The following is a 23,732-nucleotide window of genomic DNA, read 5'->3' as shown; positions in this document are numbered from 1 at the left end:
TTGTGCGAATTTATCTGGATAATTAAAATGAACTGACGTTCTTCTTATGGTGCACCGTAGACGAATTTGTCACTAATTAATTAATTAATTAACACGATTAAACTCATATGCCATAAAATTCTTCCTCCTCAGTTCTCAATTCGAATATGCCACTGAAATCTGCAGCTCAGCCATCAAAAATTATGCCGATATCATTGAAATAGTTTTGTTAGATGATCTCAGTCCAATTGTTGTTGGTATTTTTGGCTCAATGGCTACTACAGCCAAAATGCGACTGTTCCTCAGTCCAATAGAGCATGCTTTAGTTAAGAGGGCCGGCAGTCACAAGTCCCTTCCCAGAAACATCTTGGGAATAAGCTTGCGTCACCCCTTATGTAAGTAAGGATATTGATGCGATTATACGACTTGGAAAGTTGTCGTGCACATACTGACAGGCCCTGTTTCAATAATAAAACTTTTTAGTTCATGAACTTCATGTTTTCAAGCACTACCGCCAGAAGACCAACTCTGTTTTTGCTGAAACAATTCTCATACCATCAGATTGCATTCACCTGATCTCATTGGCCAGATTGATCTCTACCTCCAAACACATCTGTTGAAATGAAACAGTGTAACGAGCACGGCACTTTCTACCACTGTTCTACAGTCCATGAACGTTGCAAACAGCGTTTCGCATTGGTAACTCTGATGCTGTGCTTATGCGCAGTTGTTTTACCACTGAAGCTATACAGCTTCCTAAGGGTGGTTATCGCACGTTCGTGTGGCCTCTTTGACCCGCTTCATGATGTTTTCCGCAAACAACATGTGTGAGGAACTGCTTTCCTGGCTGTTCGTTGAACACGACCCTTCAGTTTTTGATTCAGTGCAGACCCTTTTTTGCGTTGAGGTATCACTTACAGTCTTCTGTCTTTGAATAACATCGGCCACAGTGGATTTCAGAATGTTAAACCGATAGCAGTTGCGCTCATATAAAGATTACTGATGTGGAATCCAACAACCATCTCACATTGAAAGTCTGTACGTTCAGATCCCTATATTGGCCTGTTTTTGATATTACCCTTGGAGTAATATCAGATCATTTGTATTTGGTGTTAAAAAATTGACTAGGTACGATTTTTAGAAAGACGTTTACCTAGTGATCAATTGTTGGAGTGGGCCAAATTTTATAACGATTCCAAAAGTTTTATTTTCCTGCTTAAAACATTGGTTGAATACTGACATTTAATTTCAGTATTTAATCAATTTTTAAATTTCAAAAGAGGAACTTGTGGGGAGATTTCCTTAGGGAAAAGTTTTAATGCGGAATTGTTGAGATTTGAAAGAGGTCCATTAACTGTCGGGAGAAAAGAAACTCACCAAGCAATATAAACTCTTTAATATTCGTCGGCTCCGCATTGGTCTGAGAAGGCTGTTCTGTGAAAGGCAGTGGTGCACTTAACAAAACCAAGTCATTGCAAAAGATACAGAGTTTTAAACATTACTAGCGTTTTGATAGCGAAGTAAACATGTAAAGGTACGAGTGAATAGAGAAGATAGTATCCATTATAAGCAAAATAAGCGTATACTAGTGATTAGAAAGTCTCTTTCCGGGTTTCAGAAGAGACTTTCAAATATCTTTAGGGCTTTAGGGATTAGAAAGTCTCTTTCCGGGTTTCAGAAGAGACTTTCAAATATCTTTAGGGCCATATATTTCTACTTTTATTTGCAGCAGAAGGTTGAAAATTTCTGCGGAGTTTTTGGCATGCATGCCCTCGATATATTTTTTCTCTTCATAAAGTTGTTTCATTTTCTGCCACCAAATGTACGCATCAGGAACTTATGTGAACAATTTTTATCAGTTGATGAAATAATCGATGCCAAAATATTAGTCAGCATGTAAACTCCCGATATTGATACTGGAAGCGATACCATAAAACCAATAAGTAGAACATTAACTACTTAATCACCACATATCTGAATATATCACAACCACATGCGTATTTGCATACTATTGCAAATAATTCTGTCATCAGAATTACATTAGGATGAATTTTAGAACTAAACATTACTCAGCCTAGCTTCAATGAAAAGTGAAAACTTTTGGAATTATATGTATCATTGATAAAACCAAGTGTAAATCATATAATCGAGTGGTCAGCGAGAGGATGCAGTAGCACAAGTTGAGTCTACCGTGATTCTTACTCACTGGACTGCTAAATACGGTTAATGGACCTAGTTCTGTGTGTATTGTTTTCTGTAGTTCCTGTTATTGGATAAAAAATTGACCCAGACTTCCTGGTTCAGAAATGGTAACGCAATTATTTCTTCTTTATGTGGTTCCAGTATATGTCACTGAGTGTTATTAAAGTCCAACACAGGCAACGAAAATATCATTTCCTTCAGCAACCAGTGGCTCAGCAATTCCCTCCACAACTTCTATATCATTAGATGCCCCTTTACCATGCCCAGACCCAAAAAATGACCATGCACTGAAGTGAAATCCATGGCTGCATAATTAGTGATTAAACAGATGAATTGTGGCATGGAGCTTTTCTTTCTAATCATTTGCAGAAAGGGATTCTAAGTGTAATCATATAGCTGCAAGATTATATTTCAGATGTTTTGAAAATGAACAAAAACTAATGGGCTCGTCAAAAACTCCAATAGAAGCAACCCAGTATACAGGGACTCCTGGAATCCAGAATACTATTTATTTTATAAGAATAGTTTTTTAAAAAACCCAATTCGAATTAGTGGCTTCATTGGAATGCAGATTCATGAACAATATAAAGCGTAGTCTCTGTTAACCTTATTTTGTTGATGAATATTGAAGAAATATCTATCTAAATTTTGCCATATTATTACTATGGCTGTAAAGAAACACTCCGACCAAGTGATACTGTCAGTTGGTCTAGCTGGTTTATTTACAGCTAATTGGCTTGTTTAATTTTAATTCGTTCCTTTTCCTGTATTTCTCACATTACTGCCCAAAATGTTCTGGACATATGATGTTTAATGTTAACTGGACATTGAAGCATACGCATAATATGTTGCTTAAGCCATTGCATTATTCACAAACAATTGACAAGTATTTGTTTTCTTTTCCAAACAGGAATTCATTAAGCGTAGCTGCTCCAAAAAATTTCTACTCGGCACGCAAAGCTTCCTTACGATATATTTCGGTTTCATGTTCTTTTACCATTCGTAGATTTTCCACGAAGACGTTTATATCTGTTACAACAGACTCGCGACGGCTGCTGACTCAATTTGGAAGTTGTTGAAGTAGATGGCGACACCACGTCCTTTTCTAAAGATTGTTCTTTTTCACTAGAAACAAGTTTTCTTTCTCTTTCGATATTGTTTTTTCTTTGAGCACGTTTTTCCTTGTTCAAAAGCGACTTCACTAGCTTTTTTATAGTATCTTATAGGAAGCCAACAAGTCATTCTGAAGAAATAACTCGGGATGAAAAATACAGACGTAACTTATGTTCGGAACATGGCACTCATCACGTTTACAATTAAGCGAACCGCCATAGTATGCAAGAATTCGGAACCAAGGGAAAAAAACTACCCCAGCTCATCTTTTTATTCCCTCTAAGATATCTAATTCTTCCTTAAATTTATTCAAACTATCACTTCAACAACAGAGATTGTAGTTTGTTCCAGCTAATCTATCACTCTTTAACTGAAAGAAATTACAAAAGACTTAGTTATGAACAGCCATCCTTGTGTTATGGAGTAAAAAATACTTAAAACATTTTGCTGGACAGATAATCTGATGATGCTAATTACGCAATTTGGTTAATAAAAATTGGGAATTGAGAAATATGACCGCTCCATTTCTTAATGGAGCGGTCATGTAGAAAATGGGTGATCTTTTCGGTTTTCAGAAAGGTGTTATTGTTGGAACGCGTTTAGCAGGAGACACAATTGAGAAATCACTGGGTTGTCGAAAAAAGCAATCTCAAAAGTATACACTGAGTGGAAGACGAAAGGAGAATGCAGCTGAAAAAGGAACAAGTGCGGCAGAAAGTCTGTACTATTCCAATTGTGCGTCAGAATAGAAGATCCGGTGTGTAACAAACGACTAAAAAATACCCTGGACGCCTAAATTCTCTAGATCTGAATCGATTTGAGAACGTCTAGGATATGTTGAAAAAGACAGTTGGAATTCGCACTTCTCTACCGATCACAATGCAGAGCTGACAAATATCTTGATGGTAGAATGATCAAATGTGGAGCTGGACTCACTCAGAAATCTAGTTGAATCCATGCCATGACGTGTATGTTATATTATTCAGGCCAAAGTGACAATGCTAGATCTTGAAATTTCTAATTTTTTTGGCCAATGATTGTATATCGTTTCAACATATCAAGATCATTCGGGTACGTGTCCCAGTGTAGTGTAAGATTGTTTTATGTTTTTGTAATAAAACTTTGTATTCGTCGCTGTAAACCGTGTAAATCACTTGAGGACAGTTTTTACTGAATTGCAACTTCTAGTGGATAATGTCTGATTATAGAATATCAAACTTTCATGATGAGGTTCCATTTAGCATTGAATCAACCGTCTTGTAAATGATGGAATGTTTAATATGGTAAATATTTCCATCCAAAAATATCCTTGTTAATATTAACTTTGATGATTATAACGAGACTGATTATAACGTCAGCGAACTTCACTGTTCAAAACATTAATTTGAGTTGGGAAGGGTTGACTTGGCCTCAACATTTCGCATCTCTTTCGGACAATTGCCAGACATGAGAACGGAACTTTATCAATGCTTCCACCCAGTGACGTAAATGGATAACTAATTGACAAAGAATCTATTTTTATAGAGCGTGCTGTTTATTTTATTTTTTAAATTATTTACGAGAACTACTAAGTCAAATATAACAGGTTTATTGGGCCTATGTGTATTACTAGTTAGTTTGCATTTCTCCTCTGCAGGGAGTAGAATATCTGACAAAAAACAAAACAAAAAAAGATTTGTTTGCACAAGTGACAGCTTTCTTTGCAAACAATTTCTGTCTCCGCTAGCGTTTGTATTACTATAAGAGGGCCTTCTCTGAAGTACCTTCTCCACCCTGACCGCCGAGAGAGGAGGGATGCGTTATAGAAATACGTAGCCAACATATCTGACAGTGATGGATAGCGAGAAATGATGCTTGCGCCTGATATTTTTATATATATATTTATTTTACTCCACAAAATTTCTGAAAAACCACCATAATGTCTTCTGGAATTTGTTGTTACACTATGGGCAATAGTACGAAATCATTTCAATAAATGATTCGGTATTATTGCTCATAGTGTAACGTAATTTTTTCTTCTAAAATATCAAAATATAAAAGAATGCGTAGGTTTATAAATCTGGAAGGTTTTAAATTGATTCATTTCTAAAGAAATGTTTCACGAATAACGTAAATTTAAGAAATATTCGGCATACTTTAATGTGCACAAATGGTGAATGATGTCATTTTTTCTTACCCTTCATGGATTTAAAAGCGTTTAAATTGTGATCGTGTGGCCATTAAAAATATTTCAAGAAGGATTGTCAATCTCTGAAAGTTATTTTTATGGAAAATGGGAAAACAATTACTGATAAATGTTGGAATTGCAGATGTCAATTTAGAAGAAGAATTCTCATGGAGATAAAACCTTTTTCATATGATTGACGAATCACCATTGTCTAATGACAATTACCATCTTCTAGCGCTTTATCGATATGTTCGTTCCCCACACCCTTCTTTTCTTACTTTAAATCGGATACCATGACAAGGAAGCAATACAGACTCAAAAATAAGTTGTATACAAGTGCTGATATCTTTATTAGTTTTTCTTTGCATTTTATATGCATTGCACAAATGTGGTCATGTGTTGTGTGTTGTGTGTGATGTAGGGCGGTTCCCAATCTGCCAAGGATTATGAACATCTCGTGTAACATTGGGAGAACTCTGTATAATGGACAAATATGAACATAATGCTATGTTTGCGTAGTATGTGTCTTGTTTGCTTGTTTCTGGTTTCTTTGTTACAAGGAGGTAGCAATCACCAGGAAGGCTGCTTCCCAGTATCCTTCCATTCTGCGAGGATGTTGGCCACAACTATACTCGTACTGTCCTTAGTGGACTAAATTGCACACTGATGTCTCCTCGTTATACCAGGGATGGTAACAAGCCTGCTACAGCTCGCTATAGTAGGCTAGGCGAAGTGGCCAGTCACTCAATACAGACAACATGACGCCACACTGCACTATGATACACATGCACAAGTACATTGATTGGCCTTTATTTTTATGGTGTCTACACATATTACTCGCGGACTTGCCATAGTTTTGTTGCAGCCGCATAAACCAATAAAAAAAATAATAAAATAGGGAGTATTGGAAATTCTATGGGTGCCATGACTCCTGCACCACTGTGTTGGCCCCAGTGATACCAGCAAAAGAACCCGCCCTTTCAAATAGTGACAAGGTCATCAAAACCAATCCTGCCCCAAAATGGAGTGAGAAAAAAAAAATAAAATAAATAAATAATAAAAAAAAATAAATAAAAAAAAAAGAGAGAAAAGAGTGTCCGGTGGCAGCAGTATCCCGTACTTAACCAGGTCCCAGCAGCTTTAGAGGGCTGATAGTTACTAGACTTGCTGCTGGGAATACATTGGAAGCAGGAGAAGCAGTAGATTTCATGGAGGAAGATTACAAAGGGTGACTTCTATTAAATACTCCAGATGTGAAAGTTTGGAGTTGGTATGGGCATCTATGGATAAAGTTGGTGTGTGAGAGGCTGATGGGGTCATAAATATAACATTACAAGAGTTCGCTGAAGAAGTGGTACAGGAAATTCCACGAGACGTCTGAAAATAATCTATAATTCTTCAAGAAATTAAAGGCAGATTACACTCTATGCAGGTTTAAGTGTTCGTTGTTTCACCAATTTCTAGTTCATGAACATGCGGAATAGATGTGTGAAGTTTGCCTTTAGCCAGCAGGTGGTTGATTGCTGGAACAAACTTCCATCTGTTGTTGTGGAAGTGGATAGCTTAAATAAATTCAAGGAAGAACTAGACAAACAATTGGATGGGATGAATAGATGAAATGGGAAGCGCCTTTTTTTTTGACTGATGCTCTACAAGCTTGCTTTCTGGCATCATTTGCCACTAATAATGCTAATTATCGGAAGAAAAGGATATGCTTCTAATTTTTTGGTAGTCCGCATACTCTCGATGTTCAATACCCTGAAATTCCATAATATCCTATTTATCTAGTCTGATCCAGTCTGAGAAACACTACGCACTCATCTGTACGCACCCGACCACTTCCCGCTGTGTATCCTCCTCCTATTGCAATGCGACCAGGCTCTAGTTATAATTTCTGCTATACTGTTCCTATGGGCTGGGCGTGGCACGTAGAGTAATCTGTAAATTGGCCGCACACATCGGTTTTCTGTATACCGTAGTATATAAATGATGATTATCTCTGAAAATCTTCAGTTCTGCTGCAGCGTCTTGAAACTAGGCACCTGCAAGGTTTTTTTTTTTGTTTTGGTTTGGTTTTATTGGCGCATTAGCTACTAAGGCTATAATGCGCCAAGACCATGTCATTAATAAAAATTTAAACTTTCAGTGACCTAACTAGTTAGGTCACCATGTCAAAATAAATAATAACAAAAGTATAAAAGATAAATCAATGGAAAAGAACAATAAAATGTAAATTTTATATGGCAGTAAAAATGTTTATTGATTTTAAAAAGCTAAAAACAGCTGACACATGGTCATTGTCAGATAAAATCTGACTGAGTGTATAAGGCTCAGCCAGATGACTAAAAACGGTAAAGTATAAATCACGTTCATGTCTAAAACGTGGACATACGGTTAAAATGTGATTAATAGATAAAATGGTGTCGCATTGCTTGCACATAGGACAGTCATCTGCCCTCAGCAGAAAAGAATGTGTAAGATGACTGTGTCCGATGCGGAGACGAGCTAGAACAACTTCCTCCTTACGGTTCCTGCGCAGACAAGACTGCCACGGTTCAATTACAGGCTTTATACAATATAATTTATTCGCAGTCTGTCTATTCCACGAGTCCTGCCATTGGGAATGTATGTTTTGATGTATTATTTGCCTGTAGTCTGTATAAGGGACTAACAGGCAACGGTTATTATTGGGAATTGCTGATTTGGCTGCGGCGTCAGCCAAATCATTTCCCCTAATCCCAATGTGGCTCGGAATCCAGCAGAAGCGGATGTCATATTCACGATCATGGAGAACGTGAATCTTCTGCTGAATGCTAGACAGAACTGGATGGGGATTATACCTCACAGATATTACAGCCTGTAACATGCTAAGAGAGTCGGAATATAAAATGAACCGTTGGTATTGGCATTTACTAATATGATCCAAGGCTAACTCTACAGCGTGCAGCTCTGCAGTAAATATGCTGCATTCAGAGGGAATCTGCTCTGATATAGTGCTGTCTGTGAAGACAGCAGCAGATCCCACATATGATTCTGACTTCGAACCGTCTGTGTAGACTGGCGCGAAGTCGGAATATTCAGTTCGGTGTGCTGAATGGAGCTGCAGGTAGACGCATGATGGAGTGTCCGATTTTCCCCAGTTTCTAAGCGACAAGTCGCATGCCGGGACACGAGCATGCCAGGGTGGAAAGGGTTGCTTGGATGTTTGGGCAACCTTGTCTACCTTGATATTGAGTTCGTTGAGTAGCTCTTGGACACGAATACCAAAAGGACGATTGGCAGTCTTACGGGTATTGTACAAGTTTTCCCATCGTGGCTCAAAAACGAAGGGCCACGTAGGATGGTCTGGCAGGGATTTCAGTTTTAAAGCGTACTTTAAAGACAACTGCTTACGTCGAAACGATAACGGTGGTTCGTTTGCTTCGACGTATAAACTCTGGACAGGAGATGTTCGAAATGCTCCAGTAGCAATACGTATAGCCTGATGATGGACAGGATCCAGCCATCGAAGTACACTGTCTCTAGCTGAAGAATATACTTGGGACCCATAATCTAATTTGGATCGCACAAGTGCACGGTAAAGCCGTAAAAGGGTGCATCGGTCTGCACCCCAGGATAAGGAGGACAGCGAGCGTAGCATATTAAGGGCTCTTGTGCACTTTGTGCGGAGTTGGCGAATGTGATCCAAAAAGGTCAATTTTTTATCGAATATGAGTCCCAAGAATTTTGTGTTCGCTGCTACTGGAATAGCATTTTGTCCGAGCCTTAATTCAGGTTCAGGATGAAGATTACGCTTGCGACAAAAGTGTACGCAAACGGTCTTCTCCGGCGAGAACCTGAAGCCATTAGCAAGTGCCCAGGAATTCAGACTATTGATGGCTTTCTGCAGTTGTCTTTCAATAACCCTCATGTTGCATGACTGGCAAAAAATGCTAAAGTCATCAACATAGAGGGCACTGTTTACAGTTGGAGGAAGTTGTTCTGTGATGGAATTTATTTTGATGGCAAAAAGCGTGACACTTAATACTGATCCTTGTGGTACTCCCTCCTCTTGGTTAAAGGAGCGAGAGAGTGAGGATCCCACACGAACTTGGAACGATCGTTTGGCGAGAAAGTTTTGAATAAAAAAGGGGAGATGCCCTCTAAGGCCTAGGTTATGTAAATCTTTTAAAATGCCAAATCTCCAAGTTGTGTCATACGCTTTTTCCAAGTCAAAGAACACCGACACCAAGTGTTCGCGTTTTAGGAAAGCATCCCGGATGGATGCTTCCATTCTAATAAGATGGTCCAAAGTGGACCGGTTCCTTCGGAAGCCGCACTGGATGTTGGAGAGAAGGTTGTTTGATTCAAGATACCAAATCAAACGAGAATTAACCATTCTCTCCAGGATTTTGCACAGACAGCTAGTCAGAGCAATAGGACGATAATTGGTGGTGACTTTTGGATCCTTTCCTGGCTTAGGAAAGGCAAGAACGATAGCCTTTCGCCAGGAGTCCGGAAACTGCCCTTCAGTAAAGATTCTGTTATACAGAAGGAGCAGACAATCCATGGATTTTGATGAAAGATGTTTAATCATTTCATAATGGATGCCATCTGGTCCAACGGCACTTGCTTTGGAAAGAGCGAGGGCCCTTTTCAGTTCGAAAATAGTGAAATCCCCGTTGTAGGGATAAATACTCTTAGATTTAAAGCTAAGTGCCTGTTTTTCGATTTTATATTTCAGGACCAGAAACTCTGGGGAATACGAAGATGTTGCAGAGATCTTGGAGAATGTTTCCCCAAGAGAATTAGCTATTGCAGTTGGATCTGCAATAGCGCATCCATTATAATCTAGGATTGAAGAAGGGTGGGATGTATATTTTCCCTTCATTTTCCGGATTTTATCCCAGACTACCTTAGAGTTGGTAGACTGGTTAACAGATGATGTAAAACGGATCCACGATTCCTTTTGACTCTGACGACGGATGTAACGTGCTTTGGCTCGTGCACGTTTGAAGGCTATAAGGTTGTTCGTGGTAGGATATCGGCGAAATATCCCCCACGCTTTGTTTTGAGCCTTTTTTGCTGCTGTGCATTGTGAATTCCACCAAGGTTTAGGAAATGGTGGAAACCGGGCTGATGTTTTTGGGACAGCATTAGCAGCTGCTTGGACAATATTTTCTGTGATGTACTTAACTGCATCATTGATAGGCTCTTGACTGACTGTACTAAGTCAAAATTTGCCTGGTGTTGGAAGGCAGTCCAGTCAGCCTGATCAATCTTCCACCGTGGTAACCTAAAAGGAAGACATGGTCTCCCACTGTGTAACAAGGTTATCACAGGGAAGTGATCACTACCGTATGGATTCTCCTCCACTTCCCAGGTGAGTGAAGGGAGTAGAGTAGGGGAGCAGATAGAGAGATCAATGGCAGAAAAAGTACGGGTAGGCATGTGGAAAAAGGTGTTTGTTCCAGTATTTAGAAGGGAAAGGTCATTGTCATTGAGCATATGCTCTATGACTCGTCCCCTTCGATTGATGTTAGCACTACCCCACAGGGTGTTATGTCCATTAAAATCCCCAAGAAGTAAGAAAGGGGGAGGCAGCTGCGTTAGAAGATCATCAAGGTCTGCCTGGGAGATGTCAGTCCGGTGGCAAATATATAGAGCATACAGTTAATAAGAATCCCACTGAAAGGCGAATTGCTACAGCCTCTATGCTGGTTGTAATTAGCAAGGGCTGCACTGGGGTATGGTTACCCACAAGGATAGCCACTCCACCATGTACAGAGCCATCCGCAATTCTATCCTTTCGGAAAACTGTGATGTTGTGCATGGTGGGATCATCATTTGCCTTTAGATATGTCCAGAGGCGGATTTAACGGCGGGCGCACCGGGCGCGCGCCCTGGGCCCCGACTTCTGAAGGGCCCCGAAACCCCAACTTTACACTTAACGATATCTTATATAACACGAACCGAATTCGCTTATGCACTATTGGCCTTTGTGTTTACAAGAAATGGCAGTCGGACCGGAATCACCCCAACACGATAGGAATGAAGAGAAGATTCTGAAAATGTATTTATGTTTTTTATATCAGTGAAGGGGAAACACATTTCACCATAATAACGTAAAAACCAACACAATTCCAGTTATCGGTATAATCGCAAATGCAATTAGATCGAGTTTACTACCAGTTTATAACAGATTCCACTAGCAGAAACGCAACTTGTTTTTAATTGTTTAAAAACGGAAATTGTTTTTATGGTTTTATGGTAGTAACCCCTAGAAATGTGCTTTAGTAAAATGTGAGGTGTTAATAGTGTATCTCTGCCTTTACGGTGTTGTTTATTCAATTACTACATGCGCGGAGCTTTGTTTATGTGTATCAAGTGTGCCTCCTCATTTTGTAATAGTGCGAGCGATGGATCTGTTTAAGGACAATGCAATTGTCATATTTCCGTGAAATCCTCAAGAGGAGGCAAAGTGTCATTGGAGAGGTTCCTTGTTAAAGTCGCACAAAAAGAAAGAGTCAACAGATAGCAGTGATTCCGTTAGTGACAGTGAAAGTGGTCCTACCATAAATCCGATTGCTTTACGTATATTAAATTTAAATATTAAAAATATGAAAAGGTATGTATTTTGTATTAATCATTTTTACAGTATATGAATATTTTCGAGTTTTGGAACAAATCAACTGGGTTTCCATGATTTCTTATGGGAAAATTCGCTTTGATATACGAGTGCTTTGGAATACGAGCACGTTTCCGGAACGAATTATGCTCGCAAACCAAGGTACCACTGTATATTGCATATTGTTGAAATTATATTAAGATAAAATTAATTCCTGTTGTTACATCAGCGCCTGGATTTTCGTAGTTTATGAATAATTTTTGAATTTAATTAATCATTAATTTATTGCACTATAACGAAAAATCTTTTCTCTAGTATTCTAATCATTCAGACTATTATGACTTTTCATTGATAGCCTACCAATGGTAGCTAAAAAAATGAAACGATATCTATCAGGGGCTGAAAAAAGACAAATTAAAAAAAGACGCCAGCAAGTTGCCAACCAACAGAAAGGAGCATTGGACAAATTTATAACTGGCGCTGGCCATTCAAGCCATCATAATTCGAGCAACAATGAAGATGAAGAACAAGGAGCTTCCATCAGCCAACAAAAGGAGTTAGTTCAAGTTGAAAACCAAGGTATAGAAGAAAGCAACAATGATGAAGAAGATGAAACACCAGTTAACCGTCAACCAGGTGAAAAGCCAGTAGAAAAAAGTATAGAAGAAAGTCCATTAGAAAATATTGAAACGCAAATGGAAAATATTCCATTCGAAGTTACACTAAAAGATATTGCTCTCTGGCCTAACGTTTTATCTAATGAAATGGTCGAATTTCTAATTTCAAATAAACCAAGAAATATAGGCGATATAACTACACTTAGATTGGTCTATAAACACGGTGATCGCATTTACGACAGAGGCTTGTGTAAAGACCATTTTTACAGAAAAATTTCGAATGGTGAAAAAGAAGAAAGGACGTGGCTAATTTTTTCCGAAACATCCAAATCAATTTATTGTTACCCATGCAAAATGTTTTCGGGATCAAAGTCTAAGTTAACTACAGGGTTCCAAAATTGGAAAAATATTGGAATAACTTTGTCCGAGCATGAAATGTCAAAAGAGCACATCGCTTCAATGTGTACATTATACAAGCTCTCCTCTACGTTAAGTCGCGTTGATGTTCAAAATCTGCAAATTACATCGCAAAAAGAAAATTATTGGAGAGAGATTCTGCGAAGAATTGTATCCACAATAAAATTCCTCGCAAGTTTGGGCATTGCTTTTAAAGTCCATAACGAGAGTGCAACATCTTCGAGAAAAGGCAATTATTTGACTAGTTTAGAGTATTTGAGCGAATATGACGATTTTTTAAAGTTGCACTTACAAAAGTATGGAAATCAAGGTAGCGAACATGTAAATTACTTATCGCATCAGACGTGTGATGAACTTTTGCAAATAATTGCCGATTATCTTAGGGCACACATTGTGGAGGAAATGAAATGCACAAAATATTATAGTATTATTTTAGATTCTACACCCGAGGTTGCGCATGTGGATCAACTTACTTTTGTAGTGCGCTATTTATCAGAAAATGGGGATGTTAAAGAAAGATTTTTAAAGTTCTTCCCTATAGAAAGACACGATGCCGAGTATCTAGAAGAGACAGTTTTATCTACCTTGCAAAATTTGCCAGTAGATATAAAATATTGCCGTGGACAATCGTACGACAATGCAGCAAATATGTCGGGCAAGTACAATGGTCTGCAAACAAGAATAAGACAACATGCTCCACAGCAACGTTTATTCCGTGCTCCAGTCATTCACTTAATTTAGTTGGTTATGTTGCTGCAGGGAGTTGTAGTAATGCTTCCAGATATTTTTTATTCGTGCAAAATTGGTTTGTTTTTTTTTCCTCTGCATCAACGTTTCGATGGAACCTGTTATGCAATAAATTGGATAAAGGTTCTTATACATTAAATAAATTGTCAGATACAAGGTGGTCTGCCAGGGCTGATGCAGTTTTAGCGTTAAAATGTGGCTGCAAAAATATAAAAGAGGCATTAGATGAGATATGCAATTCCACAAAAGAAAAAAAAAAATTGCTGTTATTGAAGCAAAATCATTACTTAAAGAAATGAATGATAATGAAACTGCTGTAATGACAGTCCTATGGAATAAAATTTTGCAAAGAATCGATGCAACGAGTAAATCTTTGCAATCTATTGACTGCACAATTGTTAAAGGTGCGTCATTATTAAAAAGTCTAGAAATTTTTATTAATGAAAACATGACATAATTTCAACGAAATCGAATCAGAAGTTAAAGAACTAACAGATAAAACATTTGAAGATGATCGCGAGCGAACATCTACAGAAAATCGAAAGGAATTTTTTTTACATAATGTACTCTACGTAATATGCGAACATTTACAGAACTGAACAGACGCGGAAAAATCTATGAAAATGTTATAAGTAATTTTAGAGTTTTTTTCCTGTTTACATTGTGTGTAGAAGAAAAGAAAAAAATGCGTTAATAATTTAATAGAAATGTATAAAGATGACCTTGATTCCAACAATTTTAAATATGAGTTGGAACAGTTTTTAATCTATTTAGATGAAGAAGACAAGCGATCAATTAATAATATATACAAAAAAGCATTAGATATGAAAGCAACTTTTCCAAATGTGGAAATTATTTTGAAAATTTTGTTAACCATGCCAATTTCAAACGCATCGGGGGAGCGCTCATTTTCTTGTCTAAAAAGAGTAAAAAATTATCTAAGAAAATCAATTTCAGAGGAAAGACTAAATAATATGGCTATTTTATATATAGAGAGCGATTTACTTATTGTGATGAGATAGTTAATAAGTTTGCAAAACGAAAAGCAAGAAAAAAATTTATTTAAATATTTTCACATTTGTAATTTTAATTTCAAGTAAAATTCTATGATTTTTTTTGTTCAAATTTCTGATTGTTACTCCTATTATACGTATACCATCATTAATTATACTCTTACATATGTTCAACTATTAGTTCAAAACTTTGTGATTATTATTATGCTATTATTAATTATATTATACATATATTATATTCAAATTTTATTGGAAATAAAACATTAATAGTACATAATATTTTTTATTTATTTAAAAAAATAGTTAACATGTATTTTTTTTCCCTGTCTCTCTCCTTTTTTTAAGGGGCCCAATATTTTCTTCTGCGCCCGGGGCCTCAACCTACCTTAATCCGCCTCTGGATATGTCTCCTGCAAGCAAAAGCAAACTGGCTCGTGCTTTTGCAGGAGGGCCTTGATGTCATCTATATTTCGCCGGAATCCACGACAATTCCATTGTAGGAATTTAGCCATTATTTTGGCTTGGTGGGTCCATCAGTCGGCTTCCGAGGTGCTGAGGGCTTACTTTTATCAGTCTTGGATTTGTCTTTTTTGGGGAAGAATGGACGCTGTCCCGTGTCCATTTCTTCCTCCGCAAAGAGTTCCAAGACTGATTCTTCGGGTACCTCCTTTTGCTCGACATCCATTTTTTCTTGGGTACTAGAGGGGACTTCCCCTTTCTTATTCTTTTCTTTCGTAATTACCTTTGTTAATTGTGGAGCATTAGGAGGTACCGATATAGGAGTGGCAGCTGATTGGTCCTTTTGTGCAGGTTTTTGAGAACTTAATAGATACCGCGCGATGGGAGTGAAAGACTCCTTTGGAGGAATGGTCATGTCCGTCTGAGTTCCAACGGAACATCTCCCTGCTACCTTCTGGGCGTAGGTAGGTCTGTTGATATTCAGGGGTTTGACCGATTTCCTTGCCTCCTGGTATGATATGTTAAGCTATGCCTTCAGCCGTTGAATCTCTTTTTCTTCTTTCCACCTCTGGCATGCTCGTGAGTAGGCCGGGTGTTCGCCCTCACAGTTAATACAGGTGGATTTTGCGGCTGAACATGCTGTTGTTTCGTGGTCCTTTGCACCGCATCGAGCGCATGCAAGGACTCCACGGCAGGCCATTTGGGAATGTCCATACTTTTGGCATTTAAAACACCGTAAAGGATTTGGTATGTATGGACACACTGAACAGTTGATATATCCAGCTTTAATCTCCTCAGGAGGTTTAGGAGTGTTAAAAGTCAGGATAACGCTCCTGGTTTTAACAATTTTTCCATCTCTTCGCGCAGTGATTCTCTTGACGGCAATGACTCCCTGTGGTTTTAATTCGGAGCAGATTTCCTCCTCGTATACGTCGAGAAGGTCCCACTCCGAAATGACACCTCTAGATGAATTGAGTGTTCTGTGTGGTGTCACTGTTATAGGGATTCCTCCGATTGATGTTGTTCGGAGTAGATGTTCGGATTGCCTGTCAGTTTTGGTTTCAATTAAGAGGTCTCCAGAACGGAGCCTCTTAACTGATTTGGGGGAACCTGCTATCCCATCTAACCCTTTTTGATGAAAAAGGGCGACATTTTACCAATCGGTTTTTCACCGGTTGAGTGCATAATTAGGAACCTGGGTACAGGCCCTGATGTTACTTCTGTTCGCTGCCTCTTTGTACTAATAGTACTATCTGGATCTTCATCTATGTTTGCAGATAGGGACCGGGTTGGGGCCCCTGAAGAAGTTAGTTTATCAGGATTCATGAGTTTTTTTAAGTGGTTCAGTGCCCGGGCTCCCCACCCACCACGGAGCCCAAAGGGACGCCCACTACCCGGCATGCAATAAATGCGCTCGGGAGTGGGACGCCAGGGCTACCCAGACACCATACCCGCACCGCCGCCAGCCTGAATCCTGTCCCTCGGACCATGAGGGTAGGGGCGTGGCTTTGACACGGTTGACCCTCGCAGGCGAACCTACTAGCCGATTGATCCTAGCCGGGCCTTCCAGGACCACCCGTCTTGTCGAAGCAGGGGCCAAAGTGGTGTATTGAAGCTGGGCCCCTCAACCACCAGGATCCCCCTTTCCGAATTTCCACGGGTCGCAGCGCACGGCAAACACGCCGGATTCCATTGATGTAAGCCCGGAACCTAGGCTGTGGGCGTTGGATCCCAGTGATGCTAGTCTGGAAGTCCAGCAGCGTCACTGGGAGGTCCCGTCACCACGTACAGGTGCCCACGTCGAGGGGCACCTGCAAGGAAATGTGATCGAGGTGTTTAAGGCTCTGAATGGATTAAGTTCAATACTCATGGAAATCTTCCACATTTATGCACTTGGGGGGCATAAATTTAAATTGAGGGATGCTGGTCGCGAATAGATGTGCGGAAGTTTATCTTCGCCAGGGATGGTTGTTGTTAAAACAAAATTCCATCTGCTATTGTGGAGGTGGTCAGTTTTGAATAAATTCAAAGCGGAGCTGGATAAACTATTGGAAGCGATGGACAGGTATGTGGGATATTTTTTCTGATGCTGTATAAGCTTCCTTTCTTGCATTTGCCACTACTAATACTAATATCTAAAAATGGTAGGGTCCAGTCGCATTCTACTTGTAGGGTAAATTTTATGAAAGAAGGAGCTGGTTCCCGTAATTTAGAATGTTTTCTTTTTGTTTTATATGAATTATGGCGAAAATATCATCGAGAAAAGCTCTCCATGCACAAATATAAAATGGTGTCCTTGTGCTTTCTGGTGAACCTATGGATAATCCCTCTTGATTGTTTGTGCATAGTTTCGTTGAAAACGAAGGTATCATTATTGAGATATAGACTTATAATTTCACAAATATCAGAAATATTCAGTTTATTTCTTTTTTGAAGTCCAATATCTTTTTCTAACGCCAGTTTTACACAATTGACTTCGTGTATCGACAGAATACAAGTATATAAAGAGACCACATCAAATGACAACAATATCTCCCCTCCACATTGCCTACAAATGACTTAAACGATATTGGCGATGTATTTGGATTATTTATATGTGGTAAATCCAGTGTACAATATAATGTAGTGTAAGGGAATATTTGGTTTATGTACTTTCGAAAAACTATAGAAATTTGATAAGCGACATCCTGAAGCATGTACTTTCCAGTAGATATCTTTCTCAATTTTCTTTTCATCCAATCTTTTGTTTACAAGTGAATTTATTTCGGTTTCCAATCCCACTAAGGGATTGCGCCTAATCGCTTCATATGTGTTAATGTGACTTAGCAATTCCAGCACCATGTTGTTATAGTCTGTTTGATATGTGACTACCGGTATGCGTCCTTTATCAGCTTTAACATACTGTCAGCCCTATTTCTATCCTGACATTGGTACCGATGCGCTTAAACAAAACTCTGGAATTACTGAGTGAAAATGCATATAAAGTGACTAGGTGTATGTATGACATTTGATGTACAACCCTTCTGTCATCTTGCTCTTCTGGAGTAAAGTCTTCCAGGATCTCGACGTGAGAAATAAATAAATAAAATGTAGGACTCCTATTATCCCACATAGATGAGAAGCAAGTTTATTATTCTTCGGCTTTTTAAGTATATTCAATTTAATTAAATCAGTTGGAACAGTGGATTCGGTTTCTACTAGAATTACTTCAGTGCAGTGGCCTTGAGAGAGACGTATGGGACGAGTGTAAGACCCTAGAAATATGAAAAATTAATTCAAATTTAATATTTGAGTTACTAATGAACTTGTCAGTTAATTGGGTGTAGAGAAAAGGCGAAAATAGTATATTTTGTTAACAAAGATTTAGAGGAAAGGTATACATTAAAAAAAGTGGGGCAGAAAAAAGCAAAGTTATTAAAGAAAATAGCAATTAAAAGAGGTTTAATACTAGAAAAACAAAAGGCACAACTGCAGTAGCATCATGGTAAATACCATGAACGCTTAAGTTAACAGAAATAAAACTAGGTGGCGGTTTTGGCATTCGCGACACGCAGTGGCAATTTGAAAGATTCTAGAGCTTGCGTGAATATTCAAACTTTGTAGGAAAGACAGGAAATACATCGATGAGCCAAAACATTATGACCAGCGAGTCCTTATGCAAATCGAAGCAACTGCAGATGAACTACGACACGTGCGCGGGTCGGAACACTGTATAAAAAACACCTGATACTGAGCTCTGTTAATCAGCATATCTAAAAAAACAAAACTATTATATTTAGGCCACCCGAATAATTAAATTCATGTGCCTTGCTGTGTCTTATGTCTGTTAATTGCGTGTATTCTATGGTCGATTTGTCTGTTTGCTGGACAAAAATCCCCAATTTCTGGGGGGAGCCTTGCTATCTACGCCTGAGACCGACTAACTCAGCCACGAAGTGAAAAAAACCCATTAAAGTTCCTCGCGTCATCGACGGGATTCGAACCCGGGCCTTTTCCATCCCGTGTGGGGAGGACGGTGACGATACCACTGTGCTACCCGCGCAGACCACTAAACACACTACCTAAACATCATTGTTGGTCATGTACACCCTTTCATGGCAACGGTCTTTCCCTCTGGCGGTGCCTTCTTTCAGCAGGATAATGCGCCATGCCACACCGCCCAGATTGTTCGAGACTGGTTCGTGGAACATGAGGAAGACTTCCAGGTATTGCCCTGGCCTCCAAATTCCCCAGACGTCAATCCCATCGAGCATCTGTGGTTTGTGTTGGAACAGCAACTCCGATCTGCGGCGTCTCAACCACGGACTTTACAGGAGTTAAAGGATCTGCTGGTTACGTGTTGGTACCAGATACCACAAGGCACATTTAGAAGTCTTATAGCGTCTGTTGTTTAGTTACTAGGAAGTCCCTATACAGCTTAGAACTGTACTTCGGGTCATTGTCTTCTTGTAATATAAAATTTCTTCCACAAAGTCGAAGTCCAGAGGATATTGCATTTTGTTTAAGAATGTTTTTATAGCCTTCTTTTCTTAAAATTCCTTCACTTCTGACGATATCACTTACTCCAGAAAACCAGAAGCAACTCCAGATCATGATGGAACCACCACTGTGCTTGACTGTATGCACGAAACAACTGTGGCACCATTTCTTAAGTTTATCATCTACATAAACTGTAAGCTTGGATTCAAAAATTTCAGATTTCGATTCATCCGTCCACAGTACGTTTATCCACTCTTCAATTGTCCAACGTTGATGGCTCTTACCCCAATTCGACTGATTGTCCGGTATTAATAAGGGTTTTCGGATTTATGCACGATCATGAAGTCCTGATTTTTTTAAGACGGATGTTTTACAGTGGATGTAAACACGAGCGTTTCTTTGTTCCTATTGAACTCAGCTCGAATTTCAGGTGCAGTAAGTAGTAGATCGCGTTTAAAAAGCACAGTTATGGCCTTGTCTTCTGCTTCCATTGTTACTGGCGATTGTCCTGATCACGGTTTGTCATTTAATCTGCCGCTATCCTTGAATCGTGGAATGGTAATTTGTACTCCTTTAAATGAAATATCTAGTTTTTTGCCAATACTTCTTATGGAATAACTTTCTTTATACAGAATTATAACAGCAGTTCTTTTTTAAACATTCAGTTCCTTATTTCTTGCCATGTTTATCGCGAAACACACAAAACTTACACCAAGCACTCTTTCTGAATGACGGGAATCTGTGGACTGTGGCATTGACTTGAAAAGTCCGTCTTTGTCCGAGTACAACGTCAACCTTATGGAGTGAACTAGGTCTGCTAGAATGTTCAGAGACACACGCCAGGTGGCAAGTTCCTCTAGAATAACGAGAGGACCCTTGTGTCATACCACGAAAACAGTCGTGACAAGAGAACACCATCAGCGATCTGCTCAGAGATGCATTTGGCATTCACTGCTTTGTGCGGTTTCCTCCACATTCGTGGAAATGGGTTGGTTGATTCTTGGTGTCCGGTATTGAAGGTTGATAATTATCTGCAATGTTGCCTTCCAGTTTTGCGTATATAGCTGCCAAACAGTTGAGGTCCCGGTTAAAGTGCCTTCTGTTTTTGTCTCACAAGGGTTACTGAATGAGTAGGCATTGTCTGCTTCGATACATGGATATGAATTGTTTTTAAAATTCAAATTATTTTAACAGCACCAAAGCTTGGCGTTCATATTCGTATATCGTGGACTTGTCTGTAGAACTGTGTGTTCATGGGCCAATTTGTATGATATCTATCTCGTTACAATTTTCCAACTGAATTTTAACGGTTCGGTTAAATTTTGTTATTATAAAGGGCCAGAGCTCCATCTTTCCTTAACTTGCTCGAATGAATGGACTATATACATAAGAACTGGTTGGGATCAATTCTGATCAATTTTTGCAACACCCATTGCAGATAATCCACATGCCATCATCCAGACAAGGCCCCGCCGTTGGAAAATCCACGCGATTTTCATCTGTGGGGTCATCTGAAATCGATCTTCTAAGGGACATCCATTGACAATATTGAAATGTTTCGCCAACGTGTAGAACAAGGAAGTCCAAACAATACTTGTAAGTCAGAACAATACCTGAAATTTTTGAACACGTAAGGTAGTCTATGAAGAGGCATGTTCAGGCGTGTATTCAATGTAAAAAGGTCATCTTGAGCGATTCCCTTAAAGATAAGGTGGAAACTATTGAAACACAGATAGGTCATAACCATAAACAAAGCCATTTCGATCCTATATTTTCGTAATCTTTTTTCATTGTTTGCACGTCCTGAATCGATCCTGAAGTACGGCCCACATTTTATGAAACACCCTACGCATGTACTCCAACCTCTTTCTCTCTATAGATATAAAGAGGTAATGAACTCTGTGCTCGACCGTGAGAAAGGAAAAGTAATTATCGTTGATGGTGTGGTGTCGCATCGTTACTTCGTTCTCCGAGCAGTTTAATGTCACCTGTTGTGCATCTCAATGACTTATTTTGCCGATGTGTCGCGATCATATGTTAGCAAAAAATAGGACAAACTCTCCTCATAATTCAACTCACCTAATAACTTGTGTCAAGAAATTGTTTTCCTCTGGAAATCCAAGAACTGTTTCAAAGTTAGTTAAGCAAGTTGGAAGGACGTGTCTTATCTCACCTGACGAGTAGACACTTCATCGGGTTATCGATCTACTTTCCTTTTACTGCGACTACGTTGCTTGTTAGCAAAGGATTAGTAACCAAAGTGTAACACTCTCAATTTAAAGATGACAGAAAGCCAGATTATCCAAACTGTTCTTGGGACTATCTTCAACTCTGAGCCACTGTAAACTAGAATTGTTATATTGGCTTGACATATATAAAGCCAGTACTTGTCCATAGTTTTTGAATTCGTGCTAGAGTGGCTCGTGCATACATATTATCTGATTCTTGGAAGTTTTCCTTGCTTCACTTGGCACTGTTTCTTATCGTTTATAATTTGTACACTGAGTGGCCACTTTATTAGGTACGCCTACCTTTTTCATAAAGCTTCTTCAGCAATAGTATATGACATGTTCGTCTCATGAGATGTAAAGCCAGGTGGGCAGTTACGTAGAGACTGAGCGTGTGTGTTTTCAATACGTATTGAAAACCTATTGTCTTCACCATGTTCATCCGTCCGTCCGCATGTAATAACTTGGCTCTTAGTGGTCGGATTTTCATCAAATTTTATATTTAGTTCTTTTAGAAAAAATTGTCGTTTTTTTCACACATAGGCTATCCATATATTGTATATTGTAGGTAAATATTATTTGTTGCGCGCTTGTTGGAGGAATGAATGGGCAACATGGAAGACGCAGAAAAAGGAACGTTTTCGGTTCGCGCATATAAAACAGTTGCTACTTGATGAGCTCGTTTTTTGTTATCAGTTTACTAAATATATAAATAATGAATTATTACTATTTGCTTATTATTTTGATAATTTTTGATAATTTGATAATTTGTTTATTATATTTTATATATTTAATTTAATATAATATATTATATTTAATATATTTTAATATATTAATCGCAGCAGAAACGTGATAAACGTGTAATATTTTAACAGTTATTAAAACCAAGGAAGATATAAGTAAAGTACATTATAAAAATGAGACTTCATTCTACGATTTGAGATACTTTTTGCTGTTTGTTCGTCTGTGATTTATTTGATTAAATCACAGATTTTCCCTGAAATGTGTTGTATTTCAATTTTTTATCAAAAATAATTAAATTATTAGAAAACAAACCTTGAGTAAGGATTACATTGTAAGGTATGTGCAGTGACGTGAAATAATGACATATACGTTTAGTTTATAATCACCATCCTTCCCAAACCAGGTAGAAAATACCCGATCATGGGTCTTTTTCATAACGTGGCTGAGTTAGTTGGTCCCAGGCGAGGGTAGCTGGTATATTGGCAAAAACACTTGTTTTTGCCAATGGACCAGCTATTTGTAACGTTGTCAAAAAGATTTTGTATAATTTCTTTAAAATTAAGATTACTTCATTCTTTGGAGCTCTTACAGAAAGTTAGCATGCATGGATACTAAGGTTGCAGCTATTAAGAAATATGACCAAAAAACATGTTTTTTTTTGAGTAATCCTTGTACAAAAAATATATATATGGAATAAAGGAGAAAAACAAATAAAATATTTAATGTTGAAAATTATAAAATGTACACTACCCTACCACTTATGTATCCATATTTGTAGATACACAAGTGTCCGGATATTACATTTATTTACAGGAAAACTAATATCGTTTGCTGAAACTTTTAGCCTTTATGACGGCTTCCAGTCTCTGAGAAACATTCTCCAACAGGTTTTTTGTAAATATCCTCCGATATTTATCTTTAAAGCGGCAACCAGTCCAGTTCTGTTATTTTTTGGCTGAC

The 23,732-nt window shown here is 38.5% G+C and overlaps 2 protein-coding genes across 2 annotated transcripts in view; both read left to right on the top strand.

The window, feature by feature from the left end:
* LOC150077080 (thyrostimulin alpha-2 subunit-like) overlaps positions 1 to 23,732 on the top strand; it is a 163,375-nt gene that overhangs the window by 33,727 nt on the left and 105,916 nt on the right. The window lies entirely within an intron of this gene.
* Positions 12,431 to 13,843, top strand: LOC150077081 (zinc finger MYM-type protein 1-like). The gene has a single exon (XM_090385783.1). It carries the CDS (start codon positions 12,431 to 12,433, stop codon positions 13,841 to 13,843), a length of 1,413 nt encoding a protein of 470 aa, XP_090241909.1.

This window comes from Mastigoproctus giganteus, chromosome 12 (assembly GCF_048544385.1).
Source record: "Mastigoproctus giganteus isolate SK-2022 chromosome 12, ASM4854438v1, whole genome shotgun sequence".
NCBI lineage: Eukaryota > Metazoa > Arthropoda > Arachnida > Uropygi > Thelyphonidae > Mastigoproctus > Mastigoproctus giganteus.
The sequence above is the reverse complement of the archived record's forward strand: the minus strand, read 5'-3'. Positions and strand labels throughout refer to the sequence as shown.

Bases quoted from the DNA above. Each gene is read 5' to 3' on its own strand.
- LOC150077081 (XM_090385783.1), top strand. From the start codon at position 12,431: ATGGTAGCTAAAAAAATGAAACGATATCTATCAGGGGCTGAAAAAAGA.